The sequence below is a fragment of the Pyrus communis genome, chromosome 3 (assembly GCF_963583255.1).
Source record: "Pyrus communis chromosome 3, drPyrComm1.1, whole genome shotgun sequence".
Taxonomy (NCBI): Eukaryota; Viridiplantae; Streptophyta; class Magnoliopsida; order Rosales; family Rosaceae; genus Pyrus; species Pyrus communis.
In genome coordinates, this window is record NC_084805.1 from 26,668,849 (window position 1) to 26,687,137 (window position 18,289).

The following is an 18,289-nucleotide window of genomic DNA, read 5'->3' on the forward strand; positions in this document are numbered from 1 at the left end:
TATTCTCACAACACATCAAAAATATTTTTTTTTTAAAAAGCACAGCAACACCAAACTAATATCATGATATTAAAACGGTGGATTTCCTTTTTATTCACTCGGAAGAACAGTACTACTTATGTAGAATGACTTCAAAAACAAACCCTAATTACCCTGTTAGGACTATTTTAAGTTCATACAATCTCAGAACTAAATTACTATCACGCCCCGAACTCGAAATTGGAAAAATAGCCCCGGTGCGTGGCAAATCCCACTAATTACAAATGATAAATTAAGCAAAATTTAAACAATCTTGTAATAAAAACACAAACCTTTCCTTTTCCGAAAGGGAAATTTACTAATTTCGAAAGAGCTTACCAACTTTTTCCTTTGCTCTATGATCTATCTGTGAATTTACAAGACGACGTTTCAAATTACAAAAAACCCTGCATCTCGACGGCCGATTAACTGCCGTAAAATAGCTGATATCCACGCTTGATTCACCCTTCCAATCTCAGTCACGTCAAAACTGGCGAACAAGCATAGCGTGCCTTCAAACTAAACCAAATCCTGCACAGGACAATCAACCGAGTGAAGGGGAGGTGATTTACACTTCAACTCCAACTTCAGATTACCAGAAACCCCTGCAAGAACAATTCCCCTCCTTCATATGGTGAAAGCGGTTTGAGTCTCTTAAAACAATCTCCCTCCTAGATGTCCTGGAGATGAACTTGGCCATCTCATGACAGTCACCGCATACTCGTAGGTTCTTCGTCACCCGTATGGTTTTCCCTGGTTGCAAGTTCAGTATCCCAAATGCTATGGCTAACTTCTCACTGTGCCCACAGAGGGCCACCTCTTTCTCCGCCTCATCTGCATTAATCAAAGCATACTGCATTTTCGGAGACTGGCCTTCTTCCTTCATCTTCAATCGTAATCTCTTCAATAAGGACTCTATCTTTGCAGCTTGTGGCTGTGAACTGTCTCCAGCGACAAAGATTTTAACTTTGCCTTTGATCTCTATCCAACTACAGCCTGGATTCTTTTTCAAGCCTCGCCGAGTGATCCTCTCCCTCAACTTTTTCACTTCTTCCCACTTTTCTGCCTCTGCATATATGTTCGCCAGAAGTACATAATACCCTGTGTTTTCGGGCTCTAGTTCAAAAACATGTTCGGCGACTTTCTCCGCTAGTTTCACGTCATGGTGGATCCTACAACCACAGAGCAAGGAACCCCAGATTGTTGCATCTGGCTCAATCGGCATCGTCTTGATAAACTTATACGCCTTGGTTAGATTCCCCGTGCGGGAAAGGAGATCCACCATACAAGCATAGTGCTCTAACTTGGGAACAATGCCGTAATCATTTCTCATAGTATTGAAGAATCTCCATGCTTCATCGCATAATCCCGAATGACTGCAAGCATAGAGTATTGAAATGAAGGAAACGCTGTCGGGTTCTGTTCCTGCTTTTCTCATCTCATTAAAGGCAGCAATAGCTTCCCTTCCAAATCCATGCATGCCATATCCAGCAACGATCACAGTCCAAGAGATCAGATCTTTTACGGGAATCATGTCAAAAAGTAATCGTGCAAGAACTAGTACCCCGCACTTGACATACATGTCGACAAGTGCATTGGCAACATGCCGTTCAGAAAAGTATCCATTTCTCAATATATGACCATGGACCTCTTGACCTCTATTTAGAGCTGCTAGGCTGGCACAAGCCGGAAGGATACTGGCAATTGTCATGCTGTCAGGTTTTGATTTTTGCATCATCTCAGAAAAGAGTTTAAGAGCTTCATTTGGAAGACAATTTTTTGAGTAACCTCCTATCATGGTATTCCACGAGACAATGTCCTTCGCAGGCATACGAGAAAAAACTGAGTGAGCATCTTCCATGCTTCCGCATTTTGCATACATATCCATGAGAGTATTACAGACATATAAACTCGAGTCCATACCATGTTCCTTAATGTAGTTGTGTATATCCCTGCCTTTCTTCAATGAGCCACTACTAGCACATGCATGAAGTATGCTCGTGATTGTATAAGCATCTGGATTAACACCGTCCCTTTCCATTTCAGAGAACAATCTGATTGCCTCATCTGAAAGCCCTTCTCGAATGTGCCCTGCTATCATTGAAGTCCATGACACAACACTTCTCTCACCCATCTTCTTAAAAACCTGGATTGCACTACTCAGATCCCCGCATTTCGAATACATATCTAGAACATTATTACAGAACATGACATCCTCGTCAAAAGAAGCTTTTATTGCATATGCATGAAGCGCCCTGCCCAGCGAAAGATTCCCACCGGCTACACAAGCCATTAGAACATTGATAATTGTAGCCAAATCCACATCTATCCCTAAAGAAACCATCTGTCTGAAAATCTCAACCCCCTTCTCTGCAAGACCGTTAGACACATACGCACTTATCATCGAATTCCATGATATAACATCCCGATCGTACAATTCATCGAACACCTTACGTGCACTCTCAATTCTTCGATTCTTAAAATAGAAAGCCATCAGCGAATTTCCAACCGTGTTATCAGAACCGAAACCCAATTTATACAGATATCCATGAATCCATTCGCCTTCCCGCACACATCCAAGTGCCGAAAAACACTTCAAAACACATGAAAACGTATACGAGTTTGCTTGGATGCCAAGCTCCTGCATCTTCCCAAACAAGTACACACCTTCCCTGAAATTACGAACCTTCGCATACTCATTAATCATAAGATTCCAAACAAACACCTTCCCATTCGATAACTTATCGAAAACCCGCCTCGCTTCTCTTAAATCCCCACATTTTACATACATAAACACAAGTTTTGCACCCAGTTGCCCATCAGCTTCCACACCATTGTCACAGATAACTGAGTGAACCCTTTTTCCGTCTTGAAGCGACATCATTCCAGCACATAGCTCCACAACGGAGCAGTAAGCCTCCAAGTCAAGCTCGAATTTTTGAGCCCCGGACACCATTTCCATGGCGGATTTCAGATTATCCATTTCACAGTACTTGTTAATCTTGGCGTTCTTGTCTGCAACTCTGGTGATGGAGCGTGCGGCGAGAGAGTCGGAGACGCGAAATCGGGCACGAGAAAGGCCCGAATTTGGAGATAACATAGGGGTTTTTGAAGAGGGTTTGAGGAAGATGTAACCATTTGAGGGTCTGAAAGATTTTGATTTGTTTTGGTGGCGAGGAAGAGGAGACATCGACAACAAGTTTGGCGGTGCGGTTGTGGCCACCATCAACATAGCTCTCTGTTTCTCTGTGAAGTGTGAACACCGAACAAAGCCGCGCGAAAATTTCAACTAGTCGGAACCTGGAAGATAAATTTTTAAATAAATAAAATAAATAATGGCGCGTGGTTTACAAACGCCTCAAGAGGTTGTGGACAATTTAAATAAATAAAATAAAATAAATGGTGGCCCGGTTTGAGTATTTTATTGTCTGGGATAGTTAGTCTTTTCGGAGAGGGATTCAAATTTAAGTGCGACAATTTAAACTACTCTCATCTACAGAGAAATAAATTCAAACTTGAGTGCAAATGAGCGTATATGCCAACCCCGTTGACTAACGTGAAACAAATAGAAGTTTGGATATTTGATATCGGAAAATGAATTTGTTGTTTAGTGGCAATAGACTGAGGGATCATTTTTTGATGCAGCTTGTTAAATTTGGCTTGAGATTGCAGATGTGCGTTCACCTTTTGAGCCGCGAAAGGAGCTTCACTAGGCTGTCTCCTGCAGCATTGCGTCTCAAGGGAATGGAAGGCACCAACCTCCTCGGAGACGATCAGAAAGGAGGAGCAACAAGAATGGAAGTAAGAAACGGGGATCCAGAAAATCGAATGCATGGGGCGGCCAGGAAGAGATCATTTCTCTATTCAGACGGATACAAACTTCGATCTCAAAGGAAGAGGCTGTGGAGGATGAGAAGATTAGCTCCGATTACCGTGAAGATAGGCCGCATTTTGATTCGATTCTTCAGGCTCTTCACGGTTTAAGGAATCCAAAAGGTAATGTAGATGAGATGAACATCTCGTTCGATTCCTTCGTGCGCAACTTTTGCAACTAGACGTGGTCATTTTTCGTGGTTAGGTCGGTTGATGGCAGTGTGCCAACCTCCTTGCATCCATGTTCGGAGTTCCGTCCCCATAGATTAGAGCACTATAGAATATCGATGATTATGATGATTAGATTTCTCATCTTTCACATACTATTTCTTGATCCAATTATAATTACTGCAGGCAAAGCTGCTGACAAAGAAGGGCGGAAGGTTTTTACTAGGAGAACCGCCGTCAAAATTTTGTGAAACGATCCCCAATTCCACCTCAATCAATCCCAAGGTCGAAGTTTCTTGAGCTGGATAACGGAGCAACACCTTCAGCAACCAGAAGGTCCGGAACCGAGGAATTAGATTTGGTAAGAGAGGATGAAATAAAACTCCCCGAGCTGAAAGAACTCGCGAAGTCAAGAGGAATTAAAGGTTAATCAAAACTCAGTCGTAGATAGCCAAACGAACAAGCATTGCAGTGATAAATCCGGCAATAGCAAACCATCGGGGTTGTTTTCTAACCCGAAAACAGCAATCACAAGTTTTGCCAAAGCGGTTGTAAAGTAAGCAATGAAACAAGACATAAAACATGCCCCCATATAAGCAAAAAGAGTTGAAACATGAGAGCGTCGGATAGCTCTTAAGATCAAAAATACTCGCACATCGTCTTAAAGAAAATACTAGCTCTTACTTGGAAATCGGTAAACAGTAGCAACAACTTGCTAAACCTAAAACAAAATATGAGAGATTGTGGTTGATCTGTCTAGCCGGTAATATTTTGGGACTTGTTGAGGATGACTCCTTCATATTTGACCTGGAACCACTTCATCGAGTCCTCCTTGGTAACCCTGTGCTGAATACCAACGCGCGACTTGCATCTGCGGCGACGTCCCACACGGTACCCTGGGCGCTCTAGGACAACATAGAAGTCCATACCATAGATACCAGTGGAAGGGTCATACCTGATGAAAGAAGAACAAACTGGTAAGGGATGGGGTACGTAAAAAAATATCAGAAGATAAACAGATGGTAAAAATGAATCCTAAATATATTGCTTGTAATACAAAGTAAGCATATTCGATTTCTAGAAATTTAACACCTTAGAAAGATATACACATGATTGAAAGAAGATAAATACGACATAAGGATGTTCTAAGGGAATCCGAGATAATCACAGGGAGGGCAAGGTATGCATATCGTTCTCACGCAAAACTGAAATTTTCAGAATCCGAACATAATCCAAATTATACCTAACAGTAGCTTATTAGTGACGTAACAATGCAATCGAAGTTCACACAGGGATCTAACTCTATTTTTATGCTAATCTGCAAACATTTTTCGGGCCCATGCTATTCGGAAATGTAAACTGAATAGTGGCGGCCTAATTCTAATCCGATAGTAGTTAAAAGTTAGAACTCATTTTACAAATAGGTTAATGATCATATCCAACTCCGATATAAACGTTACATAACCTTCGCAATCTCATATAAGATATAATCTAAACCGCAATCTCATATGAGATATAATCTAAACCGCAATCACAAAACCAATCAACATACATGTCATTTTCGCAAAATCATTAAACACAATTATTCAACAAAGGAAAAATTCCATGAGGGTAAATGTCAAAATAAAACATAGAGAAGCACTAACTTGATTCCGAGATCAATGTGTTCCTGAATACCGAAACCAAAGCATCCGGTGTCACTGAAGTTCCTGCGCAACAGCTCGTATTCCTTGACCTTCAGTCCACTCTCCAAAAGCTGCATTGCCTTTTCACCACGGACAGTCACGTAGCAGGCAATCTTCTCGTTACGCCTGATCCCGAAAGACCTCACAGTGTATCGAGCTGCACAGAATCACAACTCACAAATAAATACATGAATAAATAGTACCCAAAAAAAAAAAAATATATATATATATATATATATATATATATATAATCTAATCCAATCACCTTTGGAGAAGACAGGGGTCTGCCCACTGAGCTGCTCCAAGACCTAGAGAAAAGGGCAAAATCGGAAATGAAATATCAGTATCTACGATTTTGGATGACTTTTTTGGGTTTTGGGGGGAGGGGGGCTGAGAAGTAAGTAGAAAGGAGGAACCTTGGCGGCTCTGGTGAGACGATCGCCGCTTTCTCCGACGGAGATGTTGAGGACGAGCTTCTGAACCTTGATTTCCCTCATGGGATTCGCCATCTTGCTCTCCGACGCCTGAAATTCAAAACACCAAAGCAACAAATTTATCAGAAATCCAAACAACCATGAGAGAGAACAAGAGAGTTAGAGAGAGAGAGAGGGAGGGAGGGAGGAGAGAGAGACCATTGTGGGATGAGTTGTGTTGCAGAGAAGGCGGAGAAGCAGCGGAAGTTGAGAAGATGGAATACAAATAGGAGGGGAAGTGAGGAAGCTAGGGTTTATATTTCTCATTTGGGCTGGGTCGGAACCCTCATTTGTCTTCAATCCGAGAGTATTTCGGGCCGGAAGTGAATATCTAACCCAACACTTTGGCTGGGCTCGTGGGTTTTCTGGCACAGCAACGGAAGTTAACGTTTGTATATACACACACATATACAACGATGTAAATTAGTATCGAACTCGTCCTTCGTAATATTCAAATTTAAAACCTCTTACTCATAAATAAATAACAATACCACTTGACCAACGTTTATATTTATTGAAGAGGAATTTAGAGAAATAGTCATTGAACTTTAACACAACGAGAGCTTTGGTTCATAAACTAAAAAATACGTGATCATTGGCCCATGAACTTGTTACAATGTGGAACAATAGTCATTTTCGTCAATTCCATTAGGTATTCCATCCAAATTAAAGGGCAAATAAGGAAAGAATGACAGGGGAGGAGTGGTGGGTTATTGTAGAGAGAGTAAAGTTAAGATGTTAAGTGAAAATCTTGAGGGCTTAAGTGGAAATCTATGGATTCAAGCTCATTATGATCCACTGCAGTCCGGACGAAATATTTAACGGAGTTAACGAAAATGATCCATCTATTTCTTTGATCTTAATGCTCACATACATTAGTCTGGCTGTTTCTTCCCACGTCTCATCCATGGCGGCTTCCTTCCCGTCTCTCCCTCTCGCCCGTTCATGTTTGCAGGTTTACTTAAAACTGACATACGCACTAGAGTTCATGATTTTAGTGCTAATGATTTCTTGGCGTGGAGGCAAACATACCGGAAAACAGAAAAAAAATGGTCGCTCTATGTTCCGGTATGCTTGTTCTTCCAAGGATATACACAAAAGTCATGCTGCATCATGCATCATAAGTCTCCGTAACCCACATTTGAACAGATGAAAGTGCAGAATTCATGGAAATGTCTATTCAATTTCTCACTTAAAAATGGAGTCTACAACAAAGAAAGAATTAAAACCTTTTCCCTTTCTAATTTCATGTCCTAGCTTTTCGTTTTCCTTTTTTTCTTTTTTTTTTTTGAGCTACAAAGGTGAAAATCTATGCCAGAACCCACGAAAAGAATCTGAGAATTTCACCGGTCACACTGAAAGAAAGCAGCAAAATAACTGCACTCTGCTCCTTAGTCTGAAACCTCTAGTCTTCAGGGCTTACGCAGAATTTGACAGAGTGCTTTGCAAGTGAATGGAAGACCGGAAAAATCCAATTTAAGGCAACATGTCGCAATACTCCACGTGATGCACGCTGCACATGCAGCCTTGAAACATAATGCAACAGAAGAAACTTGAGATTTTATTCACATCCGTTTGCTGGAGCCTAGAACAGATTCACACGAAAAAACCATGGAAGTACAAAAGCTATCACCAAACATGCTATTATGAAGTTGCAAAATGCTTGGCCCCGCCAACAGGATACATTCCTCTCCGATGAGTTATTACCAATATCAGCAAGCGTTGCTTCATGCCACTCCTCCATAAATCTGTTATTCCCATGACCAGTAATGTTTTGCGCGGTCTCTCCACATATTTCACATGTCCTGTATGAATAAAATGAGAAAGGAGTCGGCATAAACTCTAACAAAAAAGTTTAAAAGCAGCCATAGCATTGCTTAGTTATTGGAAATGAAGAATCTCTCTTTCTCTTCTGCTACCTCGCCAGTTGTGCTGTTGCTATTTTATACCGTGTTCACTATGACATTGATCCAGGATTCGAAACAGAAAAAGAACCAAATTATGAATGAAAAACTAGACTACAGTTAATAAAATGGAACAAAGACCTTATCACCTGTGCAATCTATTTTACAAAACTAAATCTGATAAGTTTTCCCTTAACAATTCTTGGAGGTTCAGTAACTCAGTTGGTTTCCACATTCCGAAAAGGAAAAGACCATCGAATTTCCAGTAAGCATCGAAGTTGAACAATTTAGTAACAAGTTGAAGAAAGAAGTCTATTGGGAACCTTTGTCTTAGGTCTAGATTTCAACAGGTATAAATAAGAATTACGATCTAGTTACCCAACATTATGAGCTCAGAAACATCAAACACGATATACAAGACAAGAAAAACATAGAAACTACAGATAGTATAGCCGAATACAAAATAAAGTTCAAAACGCACAAAGCTTAAAGCATATCGTATGTATTGTTACAAAGATATGAAGAAAGAGTTACCTGTTTCCTTTTACCCTAAACCATGCTTCGGCACAATGACCATGAGCAACGCCAAGCTCATCTTTACACCCACAACCGAGTTGAATTAAATCTGCTGTGATAGAACTATTAGCAGTTCCCATTTTTCTCGGCGGTGAGATATCAGAATTTAGATGGCAAATCCTACAGACCCTTTCCCCGTCCCATTTATTACCAAACCCTTTACCACTCCCACACTTCATATCAATCACATATGAATCCTTTTCTGCTTGAGGCACCTTCTTCTTTGACTCTTCCATTAATACCTTACTCGACCCTAATTCCTCAACCGTCGGAACCAATCTTCTGTTATCTCCAACTGCACTCGTAGACTCACTTGAATTAATGACAACCACGGTTTCAGATACATTCCCATCAACCGAACTGTTCGAATTCTTATTAGCTCCTTGCTCAACTTGACTAGGTACCTCATCACTACCACGCTGGCCGCACGCCTCCTTATCATTCGGCTTCTCAAGCCCTTCTACCTCTGCTTTGTCAGACCCCAACTCACTCCCCAATGCGTCCAAATCTTCATTTTTTCCGGTGACACGAACATCCTCTTCGGATTCAATCACAATAACAGTCTCGACAACCGACCAAACAACAGAACTTTTCGACTTTTCGCTCCCCTTTTGATCAACTCCACCCAAAACCTCCCTCCTATCCTGCAAATCACATGCCCCGGCATCCATTTCTAAACAAAAACTCTCTCTCTAACCTCCAAAAGACACCAACTTTCTCACACACCCAGCAATAAAATACACACCCAATTCTAAAACTTCACAGAAAAACACCAACTCCAATAGTTCACACACAAATCCAATTACACAACCAACATGCACATAACATTCTTATCTCTCTAAACCATAAGCAATGTGATCAAAAACCACTCCATGCGTGTGTGTGTATAATATCCAATCATCAAATAATCGACGAATAAACTATTAAAAAAATAGAAAAATCCCAAGAACTAAAAACCAAACCTTCATCCGTACAGGCCTGATCAATCCCAGAAAAGGAGCTGCAAAAAATAGAACTTTGAATCCTCAGAAACTAAAACATGGGAAATTTCAGATCTGGGATTTTAATTTTATACGATTTCAACTACACCAAGTATGTGCTTTGAAATACTAGAAATTGGGTTTTTGATAAATTTATATAACGTGCACGGAGGAAAGAGTAGGAAGTTGGTGAAGAATGCAAACAAAAGATAAAAACTGGATAAAAGAATATAGAAAGGTCAAGGGAATGAATAAATAATAACAAGAAGACAAGGAAACTTGAATTTGGATTGGATGAGGAGTGCAGATATTTATTTCTTTTTTTTTTTTTTTGGAAGGTGAAGGTGCAAAGAAATTGATTAAAAAGATTTCTTTTGATTTGCTAGCTGGGGGAATTTAATGTAATTTTATTTGGACAGGAATTCGATTGGGCAGAGATTGTTCGGGGTTGCGTTTTGAATGGGTAAACTTTTGTGCGAGTGGCGTTTTGCGTGTGTGTTGGAGTGTTTTTGCCGCGACTTGAGGAACCAGAGGAGAAGTTTACAAGGTGGGAAGGAAGTCTTCGGATAGATTCAACTGTTTGCGGATTTACTTTCAAGGTTTGGATAGATTCAACTATTGGCAAAAGCCAAGTACCCCTTGCCATGTCATTTGTCCTTCAGGATATACCGTCAATGAGCCGCGTATGACTCCGAGTTGTTAGAGACTTAGAGTGGTACTAATCGAGAATAAGACGTGTACAACTCTTGACGTAGAATTCTGTAGTGAGGTCTCTGTGCCTCTCGCCTTCTATTGGATCTAGGTCAAAATTTTCCGTTTTCTTTGGGATATACTGATAATAAACATTGCGGATAACTCTCGAGGTAGAGTTTTGCAGTGAGGGTCGAAGGGCTCCCGTTTTATTTAGGCCATGTTCAATTGAAGAAGGGTCCAATGACTCCCTTTAGCCCTATAGTCCTGTAAGAAATTATATTTTAATGAACAATATCAGACCATATTTTATACCATCTCCAACCGAGGGGGCCAAAGGGCCAAGACCAAACATAGCTCTTTGACAAAAAATCATCTCTACCCGAGGGGGCTAAAGGGTCATAGGCCAAACATAATTTATTATTTTAATTGAATTAATATGGTTATTTTAATTGAAGGGTCTAATGTCAGGTAGCCGTTGACATTCAAACGGGCTGAGCTTGAGGGCTGACAAAATGTCAAGCTTGACATTCTGGCACTGGAGGGATGGCTGTCTATTTGGAAATGGTCAGCCCGCTGGCCTAATTTGGGGTTTTGGCCCGTGAGACCCACAAGCCCTTTGGCCTAGCCCTCGGTTGGAGACGGTTTTCGTGTCATTCCGAGCTATTTTTAGCCCTATGGCCTTTTGGTTGGGTTCGTTGGAGATGGCCTTAGTGCCTCCCGACTTCTACTTCTTGATGAAAACTTGTAGTGTATATATGTAAAGTTTTCCCGATTTCTTTCTTTGGTTTACAAGTTAATCAGACTCATGTTTCGTGATGTCTGGTTGGATTCAGAAAAAAAAAAAAAAAACTAAAAATGGTGCACCAACCCTATTGGCAAGAACATGTTGATGCTGCAAAGCGTCTAACTTGAGTGGTAGAGGGCTTTATCTCTCTATTTAAAAGTATAACAAGAGTTGGATTAATTCTTAAATTTGTCATGGGATCAAACTTGGCTATAAAGGTATCTCCTGCCTAAAATTAGGTGAAAATAATGCATATAAAATTAATAAGATATGGTGCATTTTCATGAAATTTAAGTGTATATACATTGTATGAGCTTGGTGGTACGAGGAACATTTTGTTGATCGGTCTAAGAATTATAATTGCAGACCTAATATTTAACTTCTTTGAAAAATTCCTTATACAACGGAATTTTAAATAAGATTGAAGCACGATTCAAAAGCAAACAGAAATTACAAGACATATAGAGGTGGTAAATCAACCCATTAGATTGTTAATGAGGACCTGTTAAGAACGTGTAATTAGTAGCTTAATATTTAGGTTGCTAATTTTGTAACAAAAACACTTCAAACTCAATAATTTAGAAAGATAGAAAAAATCAATTTATTTTGTATTTGAGTCAAGGGACCGAAAACCCAAGCTTACAAGTAGATAGATGATGAGTTTTGTTACCCCTCTATCTAAACTGTTGAAGTATCTTTATATAAATCATAAGGTGTTTGTTTTTATTTACTAACCTTGTCAATACGAGACTAAAAAAATAATCATATTTTCTAGTCTTTAATTAATTTGAATAAGAAATAAATATGCACCTTCCGGGTCAGGCTGGCTCTGATTACACTTACCAATCAATGACATACAAAATGCATTCAAGTTATAGTATGTTGAATGTCGATTAACCAATTGGGTGGAGCTGACTTTACTTGGATGGCACACAGCAACTCTCTTATAAAGGTATAATATGAAATATATATCCTTAACTCAGGGAGGTTTAAGCTTAAAATACTTGAACATAAGGTAGTTTGATGAGATATAAGGGGGAGTTGTTTTGTAGGAAAGAAATTAAGTAGGGTTTGTTTTTTCTTGGATGGTACAGTTACCCAACTAATTGACAATAATTAGTATTATCATTAGCTTAATTAGGGTTAAGATAATCAGACCATGTAGGGTCAACAATAAGCGTCAATATAATTATCTTCTTTTGTCCTGATAGCAATAATACTATTTGTTTCAAGAGGCATTATCTGATTAAGATATACAAGGCCCCTGCAAAAAAAGCAAACATAACTCAGTTAACTTTGCATGTACCAAAAAAAAAAAAATATTATAACTCAAACAATTTGGGAATAACTTATTTATATTTGGAATTCCATGCATCACGATATTCTAAATTAATAACATTTTTTAATTATGTGTTTAACTTGCCCACATGATTAATGTATTTTTATTTATAAAAGTAATAGTGTTTCATTTCTAAGATTAATCAAATACAAGAGGTTTCATGTGAGTACGTTTGCTCCAATTATCAATTTGTTGATTGTAGATTATTCGCAACAATTGTACGGCTATCATAATAGACCAACATAACCAAGAGTTTTGTAACATACCTGTCACAAAAATGGTATGCATGTCACACCACTGAGTTATTATTAGTTTAGAATAGAATATCATGGTAAGGTGCAATTCAAATCCAAGAAATGAAATGTACTGTGGAAGATTATGGTACACCAGGTACATGTCGACCTAGGGCATGGAAATTCTGCAGGTCAATTATGCGACCTGTGTAAATCCGACACATGCATGCATACCCTAAGATAAAAAAACAATTTACATGAACGAGTTCATCATCACGTTATTTTCTTATTCAATAATATGAAATTATATGTAAAAAGATCTGGTCCAATGAACCAGATCCATATAAATCGTTCTTCAAAACCAAATGATGGATAAAGAAGGTCTAGTCCCACGGCCAGTCAACCACCCAATAAGGGTGTGTACACATCGCGAACCCTAATTAAAAGCAAAGACTACGAACTTGAGAAAGAAACCAAGGCTGGCACTTTGGCATTAGCATGTGTTCATAGTGATTTGCCAATCCACAACCAATCTGATGTGATTGCAACTTACAAAAGGGAATCAAGATTCTTATCCAAAAAAGGTCTCAATCATGGGTTTGTTCCATCTGTCTACTACTTGTTGTGCCACTATTTTGATCACTTACGGAACGAGAGAAGTCACGAATCATGAAGAAAAAATAAAAACGAGATCAATGAGTCTTCTCTGCTTGATCCAATTCCTAAAACTTCAAGTATTAGGTTATGAAGTTTATAGTGGAATCCGCTCTTTTCCGATTCCATATTGTTACTAACCACATGAAAAATTGGGAATTGAAGTGATTCCAATACCGATGTTTTAGTAAAAGCAGAAAAGTCGAGAATTGAAATAATCGAAATCATTTTTATTCTCAGTTGTAAGTAAACATGTCAGTTTGATTAGGAAATAACTCTATATAGTGAATTAGCAACCCTATCCAAACAACAGAACGTAAGATTCATTTACAGTTGCATTTCCCTTTTGAACTTGCCGGCAAGCCGGCAAAAGGGCAGACTGACAGCCCTAGCCACCTGGCCTAAACCACGTCTGCCATTACAATTTCTCTTTAATACTACAATACAACTCATATCTTCTTGTCAACGAGGTCCTGAAAGCTCCATGGCTTCAATGATGAAAGAAGACTCTTGATGCACATTACTACAAGTCCTGGAGAAATCATGAGCCCTGGCCTCAAAGAGGTTGGTTCCACCTTGTGATCCCTCTGTATGTCCTGATTGCCCAACAAGGCCTTCCAAAATCTTCAAGACGTCTGACATCTTTGGCCGGAGGATGGGGCTTGATTGAGTACACTGGAGAGCTAACTCGACACATTGTTCTAGTTCTATTGCATCGAAACATCCTTTAAGATCTCGGTCTACTAGCACTTCAAGCCTTTTCTCCTCATGTAGGGTTCTAACCTGCACAATTCAAGAATCTGTGAAATGTTTGAAAAGGCACGAAAACGGAGACAAAAATAAGAGTGCAAACTAGGAATTGTGAAAGATTAACTCTTCTTTTACACAGCTTAGATGTATGAGACAGACAAGGATGAATTATAAACTGAAAAACATTCCCGCGAATAATGAGACAGACAATTTTACATGAGATAAACAACAGGAGAAAACATGTGAAACTAACACTACTTACCAAATCAAGAATCATTCCCTTCTGAACTTGACCATTTCCAGCATCCAATGCTTTCTGCCCTGTTATGAGTTCCAGAAGCAGTATACCGAACCCAAAAACATCAGTTTTTTCAGAAGACTGTCCGGTTGAGAGATACTCTGGTGCTATGTGCCCTACAGTCCCCCGCACTGCAGTAGTAACATGTGATTCCCTCCGATCTAACAGCTTGGCTAGACCAAAATCCCCAACTACGGCTTCATAACTTGCGTCAAGTAAAATGTTTGCAGCTTTGACGTCCCTATGAATAATTTTTGGATTACACTGCTCATGCAAGTACAGGAGTCCACGGGCAGCCCCAAGGCCGATACACAATCTTCTGTTCCAATCCAATGATGGTTTTTCTCGACCAGTCTCTGTTGATAAAACTCAAATCGTAAGAACAACCAGCAAAGAAATAAAAAAGATAAGCTACTTAGTATAAAAGACGAATGGTAGATGAACAAATTGTTAATCTGCTTTGACCGAGGAAGACTTTTAGAATGCCTTGCTAGTCAAAATATAGGCATGTGAAATTGTCAGGAATATCAATTTCCTTCACGAAGATAACAAATGAATTAAATTTATTAGCACCCAGCTTAACTTATTTGATAGGAAAGAAAGTAAAGACATATAGCAATGCATCATTGTTCTGCAATTAAACCCCAAAATAGGAAAGCAACAGAATGATTTTATCATAGGGAAGAAATAAGCAACGAAATGAAATGAAGACGGACCTCTCAAACGGTCAGCAACACTTCCATTTGGCATAAAAGGATAAATAAGCAACCTCTCGTTTGGAGTCATACAAAAGCCATATAAACGTAGAAGGTTTCTATGCAAAGCCAAGCCAATCATTTCAACTTCAGTTTGAAACTGCACTTCTCCAGTGAAATTTGGATCTCCCAGTCTCTTAACTGCTATCATTGTCCTATTTGGAAGACATCCTTTATATACGACTCCATATCCACCTTGCCCTAGGATGTTTTTGGAACTAAAATTGCTGGTAGCAATTTGCAATTCTCGAAAGGAGAACCTCTTGAAGTGACTAATATCAAATTCATAATCTTGCTGCACTGCAAATATGAACCAGAGTATATCATTATATATACTGCCATATATTGTGCTCAATAAAATAAGTTAGCGTAGATCAGGAAGTACCATAAGATGTAAAGAGAAGACGAGATCTGTACCAATGCACCCAAAACACAAGCAGCATTATAGAAATGACAAATGTACAACTAATGCCTAGAGCAACAGAAAGCACCCATCGGCGGTGACTGCTGACTTTCTGTGGTGAACCTGTCTCTGCAGGTAAATTTTCGTGAACATGAAACCATATCCAAGAAACAGTACAATCAAAAACGGATTTGAGAGGTTGAATTACCATTTGTTGGTTTGGAGACACCAACGCAGATTTGTGCCGAGTCTGGTGATGAAGGATTGCAAAGAAAGCTGTTCCCTGTAACACTGCAGTAAAACGAGTAAACTCTCAGTTGAAGTTAAGGCGTTCAAACAAAGCTCGTACTGATTGAATTTTTATTACCATCCCACCCTCATTCCTCTTTTTTTTAAACTAAAATTTTATTTCCCTCTCAAACAATATTTCTGCTGATGGTCTCACCTGTAGCCTTTTGCCTGTATTTTTGGAGTAGGACCACTAAGATTGTTAAACGATAAATCTCTGTAATATTAGTCGGAAAACAAAATTAGAGCCGCTCTAATCAATACAGAAATCAGAATGCACGGTTACAAATGAAAGGAACACATACAAGAATGAAAGACCCGTGAGATCGGCAACAAGTTTGGGAATTTGACCACTCAACTTATTTCTATTAAGTCTCCTGAAATGCTTGGCATGGGAAAAGTTTCAAACACAAATAAATATCACTAAAATGATAATTATCGGAAAAAAAATGAAACTAGAATCGATAGAAATACGAGTGCACCATATATTTTAAGCCCTACTCACAAGTAACTTAGATGAGTCAGAAACCCCAAAGAACTCGGAATGTCTCCAGAAAACTGGTTACCCGAGAGGTCAAGAGTTTGAAGCTTTGAAAGCGTCCCTATCTCGGCTGGGATGGGACCAGATAACAGATTGTTTTGTAACAACCTGAAATATATGAACTGAAATATGAATCAACAAGTTGTAACTACTTTTCATAACTACAAGCACAATTACATTCACCGGTAGACCTTTGGTATGTTTCTCATTTATTCGATTTTCATGCTAATTACGCATACTTCATGTTTACACAGCAGAACGCATTAAGTAATCATAATCTTTATCCTTGTGAGACAAACAGGGTGCGGAGAATATCATATTCCGATGCATGTACACAGTTACAAAGACAAAGAAATGAGTTCCTACAACAAGGCCTCCTAACACACTTAGGATTATCCTAGTGTTCCAATAGTTCTTGATCAGAAAGTACCCTGCATTGCAAGAAAACATGTTTGAATAAATTTATTGTCTTCTACTCATGTTAACTCACAGAAGCGCAAACGCTTGCTAAGCAATTATCTACTTCCCCTGCCTGAAATAATACTTGGATGTTTCGTTCGATCAATTGAAACACCGCATAACTTTTCATTTTTCCACATCTATGTACTGAATGACACAATTAACAAGTTGCTTGCTACATATTGAATACAGATCAAATTGTGGCTTACAGTGTTCGAATGTGACTCAAGTTCCCAATACTCGGCGAAAGCATCCCGGATAAATCCGTGCTGACCATTGCCCTGGCAAAAGAAAGAACATTAAACCCCATTTCGAGTCTAGCCACACATGCATGCTACTAACTGTATAAAATTCATAGCTTCCAACAGACAGAAGATAACACTGGTTTCAACAGATGCTCACAAAAGAAAACATTCATTTTTTTCTTGTTTCATTGATATATATATATATATTTTTTTTGGAACTGTTTCATTGATTTTAAGGAAAACTAATTAAAAATGTTTGAAAACTTTGAATTTTAACGATAAAGACAAAATAAAGAGTAAAGTAAATAATACTATGATTTACTTTTTAGTGTAAAAATATTGATTTTTTGTTAAAATGAACAGTACTGAGAGTTTTTCGATAAAGTTCTCTTGATTTTAGCCAAATGTAATGCACGATCCAAGCTTTTTATTAAAATCCCCTTGATTGTAGTTTTTCGATAAAGTTCTCTTGATTTTAACCAAATGTAATGCACGATCCAAGCTTTTTATTAAAGTCCCCTTGATTTTAACCAAATGTAATGCACGATCCAATACTTTGCACCAATATTTTCCCACAGCATTTTCTCGAGAAACAAACAGAAACTAGCACACAATGGAGAATAACAGGGACACTCACAGGGAGATGACAAAGCCCTCAGTGGAGCAACCGACCATGTTCCAGGTGCAAGGATCGACAGAGTTTATATCCCAACCGTCCATCACACTCATCTCATCCTTCATCTCTCTCTTCACCGACATCAATGCAGCCACTAAAACCCCACCAAAAACAAGAACATCACACAAACAATTTCACCATAAAAATTAGAAAAAGTCGAAAAGTCGAAAAAATGGAACTTGGGTTTTGAATCTCGAGGGGTCGTACCTTCAAAGTTGACACCTTTGGGAGAGAGAAGGCTGTCAGAAGCAGTGGGCAAGGGCATACAGAAGCAGACGAAGCAGAAGCCAAAAAGCAGCTTTTTGACACAGTTGTTTTCCATTTTTAACAGGAAAAGAGAGAAGACAAAAGCAACTTTTTACTACAGCAAAATGCAGGGAGTGAAAGATTGTGTTGACTGAACTTGAGCACCACCACCACCACCACCACCAACTTCTGCTTTTCTCTCTCTTCTTTTCTTTAGTTTCTTCTCGGTTTGGAATCTATGTTTACTG

At 39.0% G+C, this 18,289-nt stretch overlaps 4 protein-coding genes across 4 annotated transcripts; all 4 read right to left on the reverse strand.

Moving 5' to 3' along the window:
- Positions 1-166: 166 nt before the first annotated feature.
- LOC137730054 (pentatricopeptide repeat-containing protein DOT4, chloroplastic) lies at positions 167-3,287 on the reverse strand. The gene has a single exon (XM_068469120.1). The coding sequence runs from the start codon at positions 3,248-3,250 to the stop codon at positions 611-613; it is 2,640 nt and encodes an 879-aa protein (XP_068325221.1). The 5' UTR covers positions 3,251-3,287; the 3' UTR covers positions 167-610.
- A 1,336-nt stretch (positions 3,288-4,623) lies between these two features.
- Positions 4,624-6,523, reverse strand: LOC137727343 (large ribosomal subunit protein uL5z-like). Its single transcript, XM_068466209.1, has 5 exons — positions 6,377-6,523; positions 6,161-6,268; positions 6,010-6,052; positions 5,706-5,901; positions 4,624-5,014 (listed from the first exon to the last, which is right to left on the reverse strand). Exons 1-5 carry the CDS (start codon positions 6,482-6,484, stop codon positions 4,816-4,818), a joined length of 654 nt encoding a protein of 217 aa, XP_068322310.1. The 5' UTR covers positions 6,485-6,523; the 3' UTR covers positions 4,624-4,815.
- An 850-nt stretch (positions 6,524-7,373) lies between these two features.
- On the reverse strand, positions 7,374-10,143 carry LOC137727342 (uncharacterized). Its single transcript, XM_068466208.1, has 2 exons — positions 8,656-10,143; positions 7,374-8,022 (listed from the first exon to the last, which is right to left on the reverse strand). The coding sequence occupies exons 1-2, from the start codon at positions 9,366-9,368 to the stop codon at positions 7,803-7,805; spliced, it is 933 nt and encodes a 310-aa protein (XP_068322309.1). The 5' UTR covers positions 9,369-10,143; the 3' UTR covers positions 7,374-7,802.
- Positions 10,144-13,581: 3,438 nt separating this feature from the next.
- LOC137729566 (probable LRR receptor-like serine/threonine-protein kinase At5g45780) lies at positions 13,582-18,281 on the reverse strand. Its single transcript, XM_068468541.1, has 11 exons — positions 18,003-18,281; positions 17,757-17,889; positions 17,084-17,155; positions 16,380-16,523; positions 16,180-16,251; positions 16,032-16,091; positions 15,795-15,877; positions 15,569-15,715; positions 15,145-15,483; positions 14,393-14,784; positions 13,582-14,163 (listed from the first exon to the last, which is right to left on the reverse strand). The coding sequence occupies exons 1-11, from the start codon at positions 18,115-18,117 to the stop codon at positions 13,843-13,845; spliced, it is 1,878 nt and encodes a 625-aa protein (XP_068324642.1). The 5' UTR covers positions 18,118-18,281; the 3' UTR covers positions 13,582-13,842.
- Between the last annotated feature and the right edge of the window lie 8 nt (positions 18,282-18,289).

Bases quoted from the DNA above. Each gene is read 5' to 3' on its own strand.
- LOC137727342 (XM_068466208.1), bottom strand. From the start codon at position 9,368: ATGGATGCCGGGGCATGTGATTTGCAGGATAGGAGGGAGGTTTTGGGT. The intron at 8,023-8,655 runs GTAACTCTTTCT...TTATTCATACAG, and splicing joins TTTAGGGTAAAAGGAAACAG to GACATGTGAAATATGTGGAG.
- LOC137729566 (XM_068468541.1), bottom strand. From the start codon at position 18,117: ATGGAAAACAACTGTGTCAAAAAGCTGCTTTTTGGCTTCTGCTTCGTC. The intron at 15,878-16,031 runs GTGAGACCATCA...GTTTTACTGCAG, and splicing joins ATACAGGCAAAAGGCTACAG to TGTTACAGGGAACAGCTTTC. The intron at 15,484-15,568 runs GTACTTCCTGAT...TCATATTTGCAG, and splicing joins TCTTCTCTTTACATCTTATG to TGCAGCAAGATTATGAATTT.
- LOC137730054 (XM_068469120.1), bottom strand. From the start codon at position 3,250: ATGTTGATGGTGGCCACAACCGCACCGCCAAACTTGTTGTCGATGTCT.
- LOC137727343 (XM_068466209.1), bottom strand. From the start codon at position 6,484: ATGAGAAATATAAACCCTAGCTTCCTCACTTCCCCTCCTATTTGTATT. The intron at 6,053-6,160 runs GTTCCTCCTTTC...CCTTTTCTCTAG, and splicing joins GTCTCACCAGAGCCGCCAAG to GTCTTGGAGCAGCTCAGTGG. The intron at 5,015-5,705 runs GTTAGTGCTTCT...TTCTTTCATCAG, and splicing joins CACATTGATCTCGGAATCAA to GTATGACCCTTCCACTGGTA.